Source organism: Haemorhous mexicanus, chromosome 20 (assembly GCF_027477595.1).
Source record: "Haemorhous mexicanus isolate bHaeMex1 chromosome 20, bHaeMex1.pri, whole genome shotgun sequence".
Classification (NCBI taxonomy): Eukaryota; Metazoa; Chordata; class Aves; order Passeriformes; family Fringillidae; genus Haemorhous; species Haemorhous mexicanus.
Window position 1 is genome coordinate 1404181 of NC_082360.1, and position 17052 is coordinate 1421232.

The 17052-nt window shown below is 52.4% G+C and overlaps 2 protein-coding genes across 2 annotated transcripts in view; one reads left to right on the forward strand and one right to left on the reverse strand.

Annotated features, from left to right (window-relative positions):
* The first annotated feature begins 564 nt into the window (after positions 1-564).
* LOC132336833 (ATP synthase subunit a-like) lies at positions 565-1448 on the forward strand. Its single transcript, XM_059864730.1, is given in 3 exon segments — positions 565-681; positions 684-734; positions 1351-1448. Coding segments are annotated over 3 exon segments (246 nt in total). The 5' UTR covers positions 565-584.
* A 718-nt stretch (positions 1449-2166) lies between these two features.
* Positions 2167-17052, reverse strand: part of LOC132336834 (dynein axonemal heavy chain 9-like) — an 89337-nt gene continuing 74451 nt past the window's right edge. Inside the window, exons 50-54 of the mRNA XM_059864731.1 lie at positions 14129-14389; positions 12529-12954; positions 8842-8961; positions 4708-4896; positions 2167-2406 (exon numbers count right to left, since the gene is read on the reverse strand). Coding sequence (XP_059720714.1) covers positions 2167-2406; positions 4708-4896; positions 8842-8961; positions 12529-12954; positions 14129-14389 — 1236 coding nt within the window. The remainder of the gene's footprint in view (positions 2407-4707; positions 4897-8841; positions 8962-12528; positions 12955-14128; positions 14390-17052) is intronic.

The window sequence follows — 17052 nt, forward strand, 5'->3', positions numbered from 1 at the left end:
TTGGTGGAGAAGTAGCCAAAATGTGGCAATTCTCTGTTCTGTTTTGCATGTCTTTTGCAGCTGCAGTGTGCCTGGGGCTTTGGGCTTTGTGGTTTTCAGAATCCTAACCCTAAAAATAAAAGCTAAACCAGGACATTACAGCTACATCGAGCCTTTGGAGGATGTCACAGGTCTGCACAGGCCTGTTGTCCAGAGCAGCTGTGGCTGCCCCTGGATCCCTGGCAGTGTCCAAGGCCAGGTTGGACAGTGCTTGGAGCACCCTTGGGATTGTGGGAGGTGTCCCTGCCCAGGGCAGGAGGGGAACTGGATGGTCTCTAAGGTCCCTTCCAGCCCAAGCCAGTCTGGAATTGTCTGATACTCAGCCTCAGCTCACTCCATCACCAGCTTCAGTGGAGTTTCTATGGTAACAGAGCCAAGCACTAAACAGGTCCTTGATTTAATAAGAGATCTGTCATGTTGGTAATGAACAAGCAGATAATGTGAGCAGATTCAGTGGCAGGTTTCCCTCAATGTCACTGGCTCAGTGCAGCTGAGTGCCCAGTGCTCACCAAACACCCTGGGCAGGCACATCTCAGGCTCACTTCATGACACTCCTCCTACCAATCAACCTCTTAGGCCTGTTACCATGCACATTTACCCCAACCACCCTACTGCCCATAAACCCAGCCTTAGCCTTCCCCCATGACTTGCCACACTCCTCACAGGCCTGCAACACCAACCTTCTGCCTCCCTAGGCCAGCTCTAAGGCTGCCAGAAGGCTCCCCAACGTGGGGACAGATGGGCCTGGAGAGGTATCCCTTGAATGGGCAATGATAAGATCTCCTCAAACCCTCCTGGACTGAGAAATCCTCCGTGGTCATGGTGAGTTCCCAGCATGCTTTGGAACCCCATGGAGATTTGTTGGGACCAATTGTTTTTTCCCCTTTGTACCACCGATGCTTTTCCCCATAAAAACCCCAGTTTCTACCCTGCTCAGAAGGGAGCTGCCATCCCTGGTGTCCTTTGCAGGGTGTTGGAACAAAGGCTAACTCTGTGGAATAACCACATGGTGCTCCTGTCTCTTTGTCCCTGTGTTGGCCAGGGTACACCTTGCAAGGAAGAGCTGAAATCGCTGCTCCGAGCTGAAATCACTGCTCCGAGCTGAAATCACTGCTCCGAGCTGAAATCACTGCTCCGAGCTGAAATCACTGCTCCGAGCTGAAATCACTGCTCCGAGCTGAAATCACTGCTCCGAGCTGAGCTGTCTGCCCCTTGCTGAGGTTACCTGGTGGCTGAAGGACTTCCTGAGACCCGTAGAAAGTTGTCTCCAGCAGGACCTCTCTCTGGGAAGGTTACTGCATCCAGGTTGAGCCTTCAGACCCCCGACTGGCCACCCAACACCACTGCTCCCAGCCCTCATCCTGACCAAAATAACAAGCCTGCTCATTTGCCCTCTAGCCCTGGTGTAGCAGGCTCTGGGCCTGCTGGGGCCCTGTGGAGGGAAGAGGCTTAAAATGCCAAGTCACAGTGAAATAGCAAAAGAAGCCCCTCTCTTCAGCCGTTCTGACCCCAGTTTATCTCTCTGTGACCCCACGGGTCACTTCTCCTTAACCTCTGCTTTTTGGACAATTTCTGATCCCCCTGACCCTATATAAGGGGCTGCTTTAGCCCATTCTGGCAGAAGAGCCGTCGCTGGAACCCTTCACAGACCCCCCCAATAAAACCATTGCCATGGAACTCCAGGGCTGCCTTCTCCTCTCTTGTGTCTGCCTGCAACGGTGCCTTAGCAAGCAAAAGAGCTGGAAATCATAAAAGAGCTGATAAATCACCGAAGAGCTGATATCCCTTAAGCTTGCCAAGGTTGCCTGAGGAACAAAATGCAAACAATGATTATCTGCTGCTGTGGAATACAACAGGTGGATCTGGGATTGGTCTCATGTGGTTGTTTCTAATTAATGGCCAATCACAGTCCACATGTCCAGACAGTCTCGGTCAGAGACAAACCTTTGTTATTCATTCCTTTTCTGATGAAATCCTTTCTTCTATTCTTTTAGTATAGTTTTAATATAATATATATCATAAAATAATAAACCAAGCCTTGAACATAGAGTCAACTTTCTCGTCTCTTCCTTCATCCTAAGACCCCTGTGAACAATGCCAGACCCCTCCTCCCAGAGAAGGACCCCGTTACCCTTTCTGCCCGGCTCGGATCACGCGGAGCCTGTCCCCGTGGGTGTTCTTGATCCACTTGCTGCCCTGCAGCTGGGGGTCCACCAGGAGGGGCCAGCGCTGGCAGCTGCTGAGGATGGCGGCGTTCTCGCAGGACGTGCGGTCGGCCGGCAGGCCCTGGTTCCGCCACGCCGCCACGGCCGCCTCGTCCGCCAGCACGGCCAGCGGCTCCAGCCGCGGCGTCACCGGCACTGCCACCTGCCAGGCAAACACAAAGGCTTCCTGCAGATCTCAGGGTGGCTTCTGTCCCTCTGGGAGCCTCTCAGGAACCCCTGGCCAGGCCCGAGTCGGCAGACAGCAGGGAAGCAGCCACGGCACGGCCCACTGCGGGGAGACACCTTCTCGTGCCCCGAGGGTGCTGAGGGCAGCTAGGCCAGTCACCTTTGCAGCAGAGGAGACACCAGAGACATCGGTGGAAGATAAAAGGGCTGACTCTTAGCAGGGGTTGATCCAAGGTTTTATTCAGCAGCCAGGGGAGCTCCTGCACCTCAGCGGGCTTCCTGCCAGAGCCCCGGGAGATGAGCCAAGGTTACATATAAAGGGAGGAGGAAACCAAAAGTAGATAACATTTACTGACCAATAAGAGACCCAAAGGGATGGGCACTGGGGGACAGACACTTAGGACAGCATAAAGGCCAAGTCTCGAGGGGCTGACCCCTGGCCTCTGGCTAATTGCTTGACATCTTGAACCAAAGGTTCTAGAAGGGGATGGGATGCTGAGTGATTGACAGAGAGCCAGGGTGGGGATTTGGGGATGATCTAATCAAGGGAGAGGGATTACATAGGTAAAGGGAAGGGGGTACAGTCTGGGATAAACCACTTGGGAAAACTACAGGGATACAGAAACAAAACTACTTCAAAGTATTACCAAGTATAAAAGCACACTACAGCACCAGGGAAAGCTGGCTGAGGTAAAAGGTGGGTAAGTGTGTTTATCTGTGTCAGCAGTGGTGGGATCAGGAGGTTTGGGAGGGATTTTGCTGCTCTGCCCTGCTCAGGTGAGACCCCACCTGCAGAGCTGGCCCAGCCCTGGTGCCCAGCATCAGAAGGGTGTGGAGCTGCTGGAGGGAGCCCAGAGGAGGCCATGGAGATGCTCCAGGGCTGGAGCCCCTCTGCAGCCAAGCTGGAAGAGCTGGGGGTGCTCACCTGGAGAAAGGAATGCTCCAGGGAAACCTCAGAGCCCCTTGTAGGGCCTAAAGGGGCTCCAGGAGAGCTGGAGAGGGACTGGGGACAAGGGATGGAGGGACAGGACACAGGGAATGGCTTCCACTACCAGAGGGTGAGTTAGATGGGATATTGGGAAGGAATTCTTGGCTGTGACTGTGGGCAGGCCCTGGCACAGGGTGCCCAGAGCAGCTGTGCCTGCCCCTGGATACCTGAAGGGGATGTTCAGTGACCATAAAAGGTGCTCAGAGTGTTCAAGGCCAGGTTGGATGGGGGCTAGAGAAAGTGTTCTTGCCCTTGGCAAGGGGGTTGGAATGAGGTGATTTTAAGGTGCCTCCCAGCACAAAGTATTCTGTGATTCCATGGTTTATCAGTGGTTTCCCGTTCTAAAGGATATTTGCAGTCTGGTTTTGTTTCCCAGTCCTGTTGTACAAACAATCCCAGGGGTTTTGCCCCCCACAGCCCAGCCCCACTGGCTGGGGTCACTCCCTGCCCTGTTCAGCTCCCTGAGCCAGCTTGGAAGGACAGAATTAATGCCCTCCTAAGGCTGCTGTGGTGTTACAAACCATCAGCAGCAGCTCCAGAAACACTTCTCTGACAGAGGAGGCCATTTCTGGGTGTGCCAACCAGAGCTACCTGTGCCAGGTGTCTGAGCAGAATGGGCCTTTCATTTCTATTGGAATTACAGGCACTTCCTTGACATTTCTAAGCACAGTCAGGTCATTTTTGAAACCATGTCTTAGCTAAGTTTCTAACTGTGTTAAGAAATGCAAAATGAATTTTTCCTTTCTCAGCCTAAGGAACTGTCTGCTTTGGTCAGCCCTTTGATTTGGACATCTCTGGGACCTTATTTAAAAGCTTCTTGGCACCATTTGTGTGAGGAACCTGTTAAAATTAGTGAAATATTAAACAAGTTTCAAGCACAATGATCTCCATCTGGTCCTAACAGCAAGACATGGGTAAAACCAGCTGAGAGGCATGGCCAGCACGACCAGAGCTCGTGTCCAGAACGAAAAAACACCTGGAGTTTTTCCAAGCCTCCTGGAGAGCTGGCAGCGGGCTCTGCCTACTCCAATTCCTTCTCCATATTCCCCCCTCCTTCATGGCCATGGACAAAACTGCAGAGCTGGGCTTTGTGTTTGGGATTTTCCTGTGTACTTGGAGCAAGGACAACACATTTTCCCCAGGGAGGAGTAAGTGGCCACGTCCTGATCCTCCCTCCAGCTCGATGAGGACACAGTGATGTCCCTCAGCAGAGAGATCCCCAGTGGTCACCAGGATTTGTGGCCCCATTAATCCCAGAGACAATGGCTCCTCAGACCAATCTGGACTTACTTTTAGCTGGTGCAAATAGGGCCTCCAGATGCCATCCAGGAGCTCCTGGCGGTATTTCCTGGTGAAGTAGCCCAGGTAGGAGACAAAGGCTGTGACCAGCAGGACATCTCCACACAAGGTGCTCTGCTGCTGTTTGAAGTCCTTCACGGCCTCAGCCCATCTCACGTTTTCAGAGGCCAGTCCCCCAACCTGCAAATTCCCAAGTCAAATTGATCATTCATACAATCATGGAATGGGAACCTGACCAAGTCCTGTTTCCAGCAGAATTCCAGCTGCCTCCTGAGGGTCAGAGCCACCTTCATGTTCCCAACAGAAACTCGCTGCTGTTTCTATGGCGTTGGTTGTCCTGCAGACACCTAGATCAAACAGCTCTCCTTCCACCCTGGTGTACTTCCATTCCCCCTGATAAGCAGCCAGGATCTCCTGTTAAACATCCAGGATCTCCTGTCAAACATCCAGGATCTCCTGATAAACAGCCAGGATCTCCTAGGCCAAGATGTTACTGGGTTCCCCTCTGAAATCCCCATCCCAGGCCCAGCTCTGCAGGGCACACCCAGCTCCTGCAGCTGACAGCAGCCCTTGTCCTGGGAATGCTGCACTCACAAGCACAGCTCTGGACACAGCTTCCAGCTTCCCACAGCTGCAGACTTCAGGACCTTCTGACCCAGAGCTCACATCCCTGTGCCCAACAGCCACTGATGGGTTTTGACTTCATGACCGAGCATAAGCTGCTGTGGATATCAGCCCAACTCTTGGCAGCTACAGCATCCTGTGGGCAGGAGATCCACAGTTCGGCTGAGCTTTCTGAACAAAAGTACATCCTTTGATGTGCTGCCTGAACTTTTCAGTTGCTCAAACATTTGTCCAGTGCAAAACCAGGGAACAATCCTGCTGACTAGAGCTTCTCTGCACCACTCAGGATTCCAAGCCCTGAGCACCCCTGTGCTGTCTTCTTTTCAGGTTGAAGGGCTTTAGCCTCTTCAATAATTCCTCAGACAGAAGCAGCCTTTTGATTTTCCTTGCAGTCGTTATCTGCACCAAGTGATGCAATCTTTATTATCTGGTTCCTTTTATTGTTGCTGGCTCTGCACCATTTCCCGTTCTCCTCCAGCCTTTGAGGTGCAGCAGAGGGGGTGGTGGTAATGCTGCCCATTCAAGATTTATTTAGAAGGTATTCACAGAGCAAGATGGGGATTTTTTTCTGTTTTGTTCTCCCTTCTTTTCCTAATAAACCCTAATATCCGGTTTCAGAGGGGCTTTGGGTTTGGTGAGGGCTTTTTGCTTCTGGGAGCACAGAGCTCACAGCACTCTTAACTCCCTCCTTTCATTGCTGAGTGATAACAATCAGCTCAGCATCACTTACAGGCCTGTGAAGTAAAACCTCATTTCTCCAATGTACTTTACATTACATTTATCTACGTGGTGTTTCATCCCTCCACCACTTGGGATCATTTTTACAATTCTTTACAGACAGTTGACATCATCACTGCGGAGCCGTGTGACCTCCCACTCACCAGCTCATTTGTGATTCATGCAATCACAGAATCACAGACTGCCTTGGGTGGGGACAGACCTTAAAGGTCATCCAGTGCCACCCCTGCCACGGCAGGGACACCTCCCACTGTCCCAGGCTACTCCAAGCCCTGTCCAGCCTGGCCTTGGACACTTCCAGGGATCCAGAGGCAGTCCCACAGCCCCTGTAAGACCAAGAAGTCTTTATTGATCTGATTTCCCTGGCACTTAGAGGTGCTTCCATACTCCTAATTAATTTTTTCAGGCAACTTTTTATCTCCTTCGGTCCTGGAAGTCTTTTCTTCTCCTTTGCTTGGATCACACACTGCTGCCACTTTTAATACATTCAAGACACCCCAGGTGTCTCCCACCTCAGATCCTAGAAATCATTGAAATCCTTTTTATTTAGCAAGAGGCAAATTAAAAGCTACTCCTTGGATTACCTTTGATAATGACAGAGTGTACAACCATCCCTCACCCACCTTCTGCACACCAGCCATGATTTTAGAAGCCTCTACACCTTTTCCAAAATGAAGTGCCCTAATCCATTCCCTCTCTTCTCCTATGGAAGTGGTTTTGTACTTTGTTGTAGCTTTTCTAGGCTGCCCACAGCCTTCCTAGACAGGGTGGCCACGTGTGGGATGCAGGCACTGACAGACCCAATACAATGACGCTTAACTTCTGTTTCCTGAAGTTTTTTCCTACCAATTAGCAATATTCAATTTGTCTTTTTTCCTCCTGTCAAGTGCCACGCTGCTGTTCCTGAGAACTCTCTGCAACAGCTCCAAGAGCTCTTCTGTGAGTGATAATAGTGCAATTAGGCCCTATCCATGTAACTGCATGATTACAGTTTGTTTTCCCTGCACACGTTATTTAGCATTTGTCATCACTAAATTTCCTCCTCTGCATTAGCACACACCCCCTCACAAACACCACTCATCAGCCAGCCTCCCTTTCTGCTGCACAGATCCCGTCCTTTGGATCCTGGAGCATCCTGCTTCAGCCACCTGAGGTTCATGAGATGCCAGCCTGGCACTGTGAGAGCTGGGCTGGCCTCAATCCCCCAGGTTCACTTGTCAATCCAAAGCATCGCTCTCCGCGTTCAGCTGCATTCTTTATACAGCTTCAGAGTTTGTTTCAAAGTCTGGGAACTCATTTCTACCCACAGCCACCCCAGTGACACCTCCTGAATGTCAAATGAGCTGCGCAGCAGTAAGGGCTGTCAGGTCCTGCTCCCAGATCAAAGCCAGGGTGGCACAGGAGATGGTGTGCAGTGCACAGCAGGAAGTTGGGATGCAAGCAGTTCCTTGCCTGCACTGCAGAAATGATGAATTGTTGACAGTAAAAAAATCACAGAATTGTTGAGACTGGGAGCTGTTCCCACGTCCTGGGGTGGGGAAGAGATGTGACCAGCATAGCCTTGGATGTGGCATCACAGAATCACAGAACTGTGGAATGGATGGGCTTGGAAGGGACCTAAAACTCATCCAGTGCCAGCCCTGCCATGGCAGGGAGACCTTCCACTGTCCCAGGCTGCTCCAAGCCCCATCCAGCCTGGCCTTGGGCACTGCCAGGGATCCAGGGGCAGCTACATCTGCTCTGGGAAATCCATTCCAGGGCCTGTCCACCCTCACAGGGAAGGATTTCCTCTGTATATCTAAACTGAATTTCCCCTCTGTCTGAACCCATTCTCCCTTGTCCTGTCACAACAGTTTCTGATGCAAAATCTCTCTCCAGTTCCTCCCAGGCCCCTCTCTAAAACCTTTGTACTCTGACTTGGAGGAGACTGAGGGTTTCTGAGATATTTTCACTCTAATTCTTGTCATTTCAGACCCTGCAAAGCCATGGGCACGTTCACCCCTTTGTTTTTATGATGCCATTTTTGATTCACACTGTTTTGGCCCATCAGCACCCCCTCACACATTTAAGCCCCAAGAAGGAGCTGAGAGCTGTGATGGCAGCAGAGCCAGGCACTTTAATGAGCAGAGCTGCCCCAAACCATCTGGAGTACAGCAACACTTTCTGCAGCTGCCTCTCCTTCTCTGAGAAAGAGAAGACGTTCTGCCACAACCTCATGGAAACAACCTCTGTAAAAGCATTTTCACTGCTGAAACTTGCTGCAGTGTGGGATATTTTCAGGGTCCCCAGGACTAAGGAGGACTTGAGAATCTGACTCCATGTTCTTAGAAGGCTGATTTAATATTTTATGTACTTATATTAAAGAATGCTATACTAAAACTATACTAAAGAATAGAGAAAGGATACTAACAGAAGGCTTAACAAGATATTAATTAAAAACTCATGACCTCTTCCAGAGTCCTGACACAGCTGGACAGTGATTGGTCATTAAGTAAAAACAATTCACATGTTGGATAAACAATCTCCATACCACATTCCAAAGCAGCAAAACACAGGAGAAGCAATCAGATAATTCTCTGAAGCTTCTCAGCTTCCCAGGAGAAGAAATCCTGGCGAAGGGATTTTTCAGAAAATATGACAGTGACAGCAGTGCAGGAAACACTCCCAAAAGCAGGAGAGGATGGCACCTGCTGTGTGCACAGGGCTCAGCCCAGCCCTGCTCCCTCCCCCGGGGCCACCAGAGCTGCCCTTGCTGGCACTCACCAGGCGGTTGGCAAGGGTGATGGTGCAGGCTGTGGCTTCAGCTTCCTGCTGGCACCTGAGTTTGTCTGACGTGGCCTTCTCAAAGCGGGCTGTGAGCTTGCCCAGGTTCTCGTTGAGGCGCTGCGGGTGAAAAACAGGAGGAGTCAGGAACAGCACAACTTAGGGGGGACCTGGAGCTGCTGGAGGAGTCCAAAAGGCCATGAAGACATTCCAAGGGCTGGACCTCTCTGCTCTGGAGACTGAGAGAGCTGGAGGTGTCCAGCCTGGAGAAGAGAAGGCTCCAGGGAGACCTCAGAGCCCCTGCCAGGGCCTAAAGAGGCTCCAGGAGAGCAGGAGAGAGACTGGGGACAAGGGATGGGGTGCCAGGATAAAGGGGAATGGCTCCCACTGCCAGAGGGCAGGGATGGATGGGATATTGAGAATTAGGAATTGTTCCCTGGGAGAGTGGGCAGGTCCTGGCACAGGTGCCCAGAAAAGATGTGGCTGCCCCTGGATCCTTGGAAGTGTCCAAAGCCAGGCTGGATGGAGCTTGGAGCAGCCTGGGACAATGGAAGTGTCCTTGCCATGGCAGGGCTGGCACTGGATGGACTTTGAGATCCCTTCCAGCCCAAACCAGTCTGGGATTCTGTGATCCTGAGGCAAACCCTTGTCCAGAGCTGGCCAAGCTCCAGCCCACCCCCTCCACCCAGGGCTGGCACCAGGAGCCAGCACAGAGCAGGGCTGGGCTGTGCCACGGCTTGGAACTCACACCCTCAGCACAGGCAGAGGCAAAGGACACTCAAAATGAATTTATTGGGGGCTTCTGGCAGAGCTCTGATGATGAGTGCTATGGCTGAGCAAGGCACAGGCAGCTGAGGAAACCAAATTTGATATTTCCTGATGCTACAGCCCCTTGTCTCTGAGCAGTCCTTGAGGCTCTGCTGATTCCCCAAGTCATGTCAAATCCCCAAGGGGCTCCTGGAGCTCTGCCTGAACCCTCTCCAAACCATGCCCTCACACTGTTTCCAGCAAGTGAACTAAAAGGTTCTGCTCTGAGAGCTGCCCAGTGAGGTGGGGCCATGTCCTGTGCAGGTCAGGGCTGGGAGGGGCAGCAAGAGCCAAAGCACCTGCAGAGAAAGCTGGAGAGCCCTGTGCTTGTTCATACTCGGATCTAGACTGATCCAACAGCTCCCACAAGCACTTGGAGCATTTCACTTCTGATAAGAAAAGTAATAATTGATTTTATCTGCACCCAATGCAGACTGCTTAAGGCTAAACTGCTTGTAAATCACTTTAACACTGAGCTACACACTAGAAACAAACCCGAAAATGAAAAAGGATTATATTAGAGATCTCTGCAGCTCTCCTGGATACTGGCAAACTCAAAGCAGCCTCTCCTTGACCTTCCTTGGAACAATAACACCAAAAGTTTCTGTCCCCGTGTGCATGTGGATCTATCAGCCTACAAAGGCTCATGTATATCCCATTCCACTATAAAAGCACGAGCTGATAATAGAGTTTCTATAGAATATATGCATATATCTGGTCTGCCTATGCAAATCCAGCTGTGTGCAGCTGTGGACACACCTTTCACTCCTACCTCCAGCAGCCCCTGGTGCAGAGCACTCAATTCCCAGGTAGGGAAAAAAAGACAGAAAGTCCTTAATGTTTTGGACAATCAGAATTTCCTCATTTGTTGCTAAAAATGAGTATGAGACAGCTTGGGGCCCAGCTGTGAGCAGGTATGAATCAGCAGCCAGCAGTGAAGCTATCCAAGAGATCCCAGATAAGTAAGGATGTACCTCCACATCCATCCCACGCTGCCCTGCATCACTCCCCATCTGCAGAGAGGAGAGGGCCCCTCAACCAGGCAGTTTTGTAAGAGCTTGCCAGAGGAGCAGCAGTAATCTCCCCAAAGATTGCAATTTTCTTGAACAAAATCCCACTCCTTTAAGGAAAAAAAAAAAAAAAAAAAAAAAAAAAGAAAGAAAAAAAGCCCAGGCATAAAAAAGCTTTGGAGAAGAGCAGCATAAAGGGATGAAAAAAGTTCCCCAGCAGTGTATGGCACATCTGAGGTGGGAGAATTAGACACCAAAGCCCTCTAAATCCATCCCTGCTTCAGGTGCCTCCTTTCATCTGCAGCAGGAAGGGGCAGCCAGAGAGCTCTGCACCGTTTCCTTGTATTTTTAGTTAAAAAGTGTAGTAAGCATTTTAAGAATGATAAGCCCTTGAAAACATCAAGGGAGTGATGGGTTTTCTAACAGGGTGAGGTGCTGGTGGAGGGGCTGAGGGGAGCAGAGGGACCTCACTCACTGGGACCCTGCCCGTGCTGTGGGTCCAGCCCAACAGCCCAGCCATGGAGGGGATCCCACTCCCAAAGAGAGATCCCAAAACACCCTAAAACCAGAGCAGCTGCTTCCCACAGCCTGTTCTTAGCAGGTATCGTGCTGGGAGGGAGCAGGGAGGAAAGCAGGATAAAGCAGGATGTGTTTTTACATAGAGATAATTTTCTGAAGGAAAATGATAAAGGTCTCACTTTACACTCTGTGGAAACACACTTTTAATCATGCTGTAATTTCTTCTATTCAGGGAGTTTTTTAATTTATTTTTTTTTTTAAAGCAGCAAAAATCCAAATAACATCCAAGATGTGCTGCCAGGGAGCTGTGCCGTGACAAATGAGGTTCCTGCAAGAGCAGTTGTCATCCTGCAAAAGCAGGCACTGAGTGTGCAGCCAGCCCAGCTCTGTGCTCCCAGCACTGAATCAGCCTCCAGGTCCCATCCCCTGCCCTGTGCAGCACACTGGGAACACCCTGGCTGGAGATAATGAGTTTTCTGAGGGCCCAGGACAAGAGGTAAATTACATTTAAAAAATTAGGTGGGAATAACAAGGATTCATATTTAGCCTTCCTCTTTGGGTACAAGCAAGGCTGGAGAAGAACAGAGGAAATTTAGAAAGCAGCAATATTTTATCATAGAATCACAGAATTCTTTGGTTTGGAAGGGATCTTAAAGACCTTTTCAACCCCCTGCCATGGCAGGGACACCTCCCACTGTCCCAGGCTGCTCCCAGCCCCAGTGTCCAGCCTGGCCTTGGACACTCCAGGGATCCAGGGGCAGCCCCAGCTGCTCTGGGCACTCTGTGCCAGGGCCTGCCCACCCTCACAGGGAACAATTTCTTCCCTTTAACTAACCTAAATGTCATCTCTTTCAGTTTGAAGCCATTCCCTGTGTCCTGTCCCTCCATCCCTTGTCCCCAGTCCCTCCCCAGCTCCCCTGGAGCCCCCTTTAGGCCCTGGAAGGGGTTCTGAGCTCTCCCAGGAGCCTTCTCCTCTCCAGGTGAGCACCCCCAGCTCTCCCAGCCTGGCTCCAGAGGGGCTCCAGCCCTTGGGGCATCTCCATGGCTCCTCTGGGCTCTCTCCAGCAGCTCCAGCTCCTCCCTGTGCTGGGGCAGCTCTGCAGGTGGGGTCTGACCTGAGCACAGGGGCAGAATCCCCCTCCCCTCCCTGCTGCCCACGCTGGGGCTCAGCCCAGGGCAGGGCTGGATTTCAGGGCTGCCAGTGCAACAGCAGGGAGAGAAAACCCAGCAACCCCCGAGCCTGTGGATTCCCAGCCTGCTTTAGAACACAAGTACCGAGCAGCACCTCTGCCCAAGCTGAGGATTCCCCCAGGCAGGGACAAACAGGACGGGTTCCCCCAAGGTCACTCACAGCAATTTTGGCCTTGACAGTGGCCAGCTTGTCCTGGGCTGCTGCCAGCTCAGCGTTGGCCCTGTCCAGAGCCTGCCTCTTGGGCTGCACCTCGCAGAACACGCGGTGGAAGCGCTCGATGTTCAGCACCCACGAGCACAGCCCGGCCGCCGCCGCCGACTTGGTGGCCACGAACTCGGGGTTGAACTTGGGGTCTTGCAGATAGGGCTGCAGGGCTTTGAGGCAGTTCTCGTGGATGTTCTCCTTGTTGAACTTGATCAAGGAGTCCAGGAAGCTGTCTACCCTTGCCATGGCCACTCTGGCGGCTTTCCAGCTCCTGTCCTTAGGGATCTTCCCTCCCGGGGCCGTCAGCACCATCACGGCTGCTGTGACATTGCTGACAGCAGAAGGAGGTGACCCAAAGGACCTCAGCTCCGTCAGATTGGTCTGAAAAGGGGAAAACAAGGTTGTTAGGTAAAAACGAATGGGCTTTCTTTTCACTCTGCTGCTAATAGAGTCAGGCTCCCAGGCTATCAATCTGATAAATTGGGCTCCTCTGGGCCCCAGCAGTGCTGCCTTTAGATCACTGCTCTGCATGCTTGCAGCACACCTGCTCCATTTCCTGCTCCTGACATCCCACCTGGGACCAGCACAGCACACTGCTCCTCCCCAGGCTCCTGGGGGAGCAGGAGGTTTTATGCCCTCTCAGAAGACTGGGATAAATAAGAACGAAATCTATAGAAATAACACTCAGGCCCTCTAAAACAACCTTCAGAGCTTCCCCTCATACTCCCTCCTACCCAGGCTGAGATGCCAGTGCCAAATCCATCCTCTGATTCCCACATCCTGCAGCCCTCAGGGTTCAGGGAATGCAGCTGCTGGGAAAGCCCAGGCACCCTCACAGGGCAAGCAGCCAAACTGCACTGGAGGATCCAAAAGGGCATTTTTGTCTCCAACTCCTGACTTCCCCAGTTTTCAAGCTCACTAACACACTATGCATGAACTGCAGACCAAAACAAATTGCAGGTCCATCTCTCAGGCACATCACAGGACCTCAGAATGAACGAAGTTGGAAAAGACCTTTGAGATCATCAAGTCCCACCTATGACCCAACACCACCTTGTCAACTAAGCCATGGCACTGAGGGCCACATCAAATGGGAACCCCTGCAGCACCCTGGAAGGACAAACCTTCCAAGGCACAAAAGCTGCTCCCAAAACCAATCTCCTGCAATCAGAGCAATGCTAATCTCCTGATCACACCTTTTCCCTGTGGCATCTTCCTTTGGACCAGCTTTGTCTGCTCCTCTCCATGGCAATGAGTGAGGGGGAACATGGTGCAGCCTCGTGGGTGCTCCGAGTTCCACCGGGAACCCCAGAATCACAGAATTAACTAGATTGGAAAAGACCTTAGAGATCATCAAGTCCAACCTGTGACCAAACGCCACCTTGTCAAATAAATCACGGCACTCAGTGCCACATCCAATCCTTTTTTACACACTTCAGCACCAGCAAGGATGAAGCTGGAGGAGGGACAATACAATGCGCAGAACTTGGGCCATCAGAGGACACAGCCCCTCTCCCCCAGCGAGGAGGAAAACCACTGGGAACCCTCACCCTACCTTGTTGAGGGTGTTGAGAGCAGCCTGGGCAGCAGCCAGGGCAGGCTCAGCCTTGGCCAGGTCCTCCTCACAGTCCTTCTGCTTCTGCTCCACCTCCTGGGCGATGAGGGCCACCTTCCGCTCCTCCTCGTCGGCCACCGCCTTCTTCCTGCTCACCTTCTCCGTCTCCACCCCCACCACCTGGATCAGCTTGTCAGCATCCTCGTTCTTCTGCTTCAGCTCCACCTCCTGGGCTGCCAGCTTGGCCTTCAGCTCATCCACCTGCAGGGCAGAGCTCTGGGGGAGCTGGGCTGCCCTGCCTGCTCCTCAGTGCCCAGCACAGCCTCACACCCAGCGGGACCCCAGGGCAGGGGGGGGCCTGGCTGTCAGCAGAGTCCTGGTGATGCCTTCTGTTTCATCTTTCATGTTTCCCAGGCTGTGCACTGCACTGGGAAATAGCTCTGAACTCCACAGAAAGTGTCAGCAAGGTCTCCTCCCAGCTCAGGCACACAGAACAATCCTTCTCCAGCCCCAGAACCAAGGACACCGCTGCAGCTCCAGCCCCAAAAAGTGCAAACAGCAGGGAATGGAGGAGAGCAGCCTGGGAGGGTGGGACTGCATCCCCTGGAGTGGGACTGGACCCTGAGCCCCAGGGTGGAAATGGACCAGAGCTCATAAAAGGGTGACAACTCCTGACCCTGAGTCCATGCTGGCTCCATCCTGGCTGCAGCCCTGGCTGGGCTCTTGCCCTGCCCCAGGTGGATCCTTTGGGGCCTTTGAATGAATCCCCACTTTATTCCTGTAACTCTGCCTAGCCTCTGCTCCAGGAGCCTCTCCAGGCATCAGTTTCACACAGCCCAGGAGCCCCATCACACAGCAGGCATGTGCAGGAAATCCCAAACCCCTCAGCTCTGGGCACGAGCTCTGAGGTCCCATCCCCCCTGAGCAGAGGTGCTGTGCCTTGGGGAGGTGACAAGGCTTCAGTTCAGCACATTTCAGCTTCTCAGCCTCGCCAGCAGCAAACGTGGGCATGAGGTGGTTGGGATCAGGACCTGTGCCCCAGGAACTCCCTGAGCCCCCTGCTCACCCCAGCACACCCTGCCCTCCCTGGGCACAGGCCAGGGGCAGCCCCTGCTCTGAGACCATCAGTCCTGCAGGAATCACAGAAACATGGAATGGTTTGGTTGGGACCTTAAACCCTATCCAGTCCCTCTGCCACGGCAGGGACACCTCCCACTGTCCCAGGCTGCTCCAAACCCTGTCCAGCCTGGCCTTGGATGGGGATGGGGCAGCCCCAGCTGCTCTGGGCACCCTGTGCCAGGGCCTTCCACCCTCCCAGGTAAGAACATTTTCCTAACATCATTTTCACCCCAGAAAAACTGCAGTTGGGATCTGCCGACAGGTCAAGAGCTCTGAGGTTCAAGGGGCTTAAAATGTGATGTCAGATGAGCCTGGGAAGGGACATCCCCTTGAGCTGGCAGCCAGGAGGCCACCAGCATGGCCATGGTGGCAGCTCCTCACCCCCTGCTCCCACACAGGAGCCCTCAGCAGCGTTTGCACGGGGGGATGCTCACACAGGCTCTCACCTGCAGACAGAAAACCTCCTGCTAAAATCCCCTTTCCAGTGAGTTCACCCAGGCTCTGGGCAGAGCACGAGGCTTTCACTGCCTGATCTCAGGCTCATAAATGTTCCCTTAGAGCTCCTGGGGTACATCTTTACCCACACAAAAATGCTCACAGGAAGGGAAGCCAGCCACTGCTTTTGGCAATACCATTTTGATACCAGAGGGAAAGCACAGCCTGCAATCCATGAACTGAAGCTGTTGACATTATTTGGCATTGGCTTCACGTGGAGAGCAGTTCTTCAGGGCTCTCCACATGCCCTCCATCCATCACCATGCCCTGCTCCTGGCTCTGTGGGACTGCTCTCAGCAGGACAAAGGCACAGCTGTAAATCTGGGCTCACAGAGTCCCCCCGTGTGACAAACCCAGCAGCAGCTCCTTGTTCAGCTCCAGCTCTCTGGGGGCTGCAGGAAATTGAAGTGGGCTCTGCTGATGGCTGATATGGCTGTGACCTTCTGCCCAGAAATCAGCCTTTGTGTGCTGGATACACACACAAACGGCAGCTCTGGGGGTTTACAGGGCCAGGACAAAACAAGCAGGGGATTAAAATCCACAGGCACTCAAGGGCAGCACAAAGAGCAGGTGTAAGCTCAGCCCCGGGGAACACACAATGCCCTGCCCAGCACAATGGAAGGGGAAATGACTTTGTCAGGATTTTAAAAAAGCAAGAATGCTGGAGAAGGACTGTTTGCAAGGGCCTGCAGTGACAGGACAAGGGGGAATTACTTCAGACTGAAGGAAGGCAGGGTTAGGTTGGCTATCTGGAAGAAATCCTTCTCTGGGAGAGTGGAAGGCCCTGGCACAGGGTGCCCAGAGCAGCTGGGGCTGCCCCTGGATCCCTGGCAGTGCCCAAGGCCAGGTTGGACAGGGCTTGGAGCAGCCTGGGACAATGGGAAGTGTGTCTGCCCATGGCAGGGGGTGGGAAAGGATGTCGTTTAAATCCCTTCCAACCCAAAGAATTTTGTGATTCCATGAGAAACCTGTGAGCAGCTTCCTGAGTGCACAACAATCTGATAAGCAATTAGTAATGTGAGGTGGAAAGGGGAAGAGCAAAGCAAATGAGAAATTCAAGGGTAATGTGCTGTGACTTCATCAGGGAAAGGAAGGGAGAAGCCCTTGCCTACCACCAGAACAGCATGAGAAAAATTATTGAAGAGAAGAAAACCTGGAGGGCAGGCTCCCAGAAGAGTCATTTTATCTGATTGTCCCTGCCTTGTTTAAAGAACACAAAATACATCAAAAGGTCAGCGATTAATTGATAGCGGCAGGCAGGCTGGAATCTGGAATGCAGTGATGCAATATTACCCACAGCCATCCTCAAT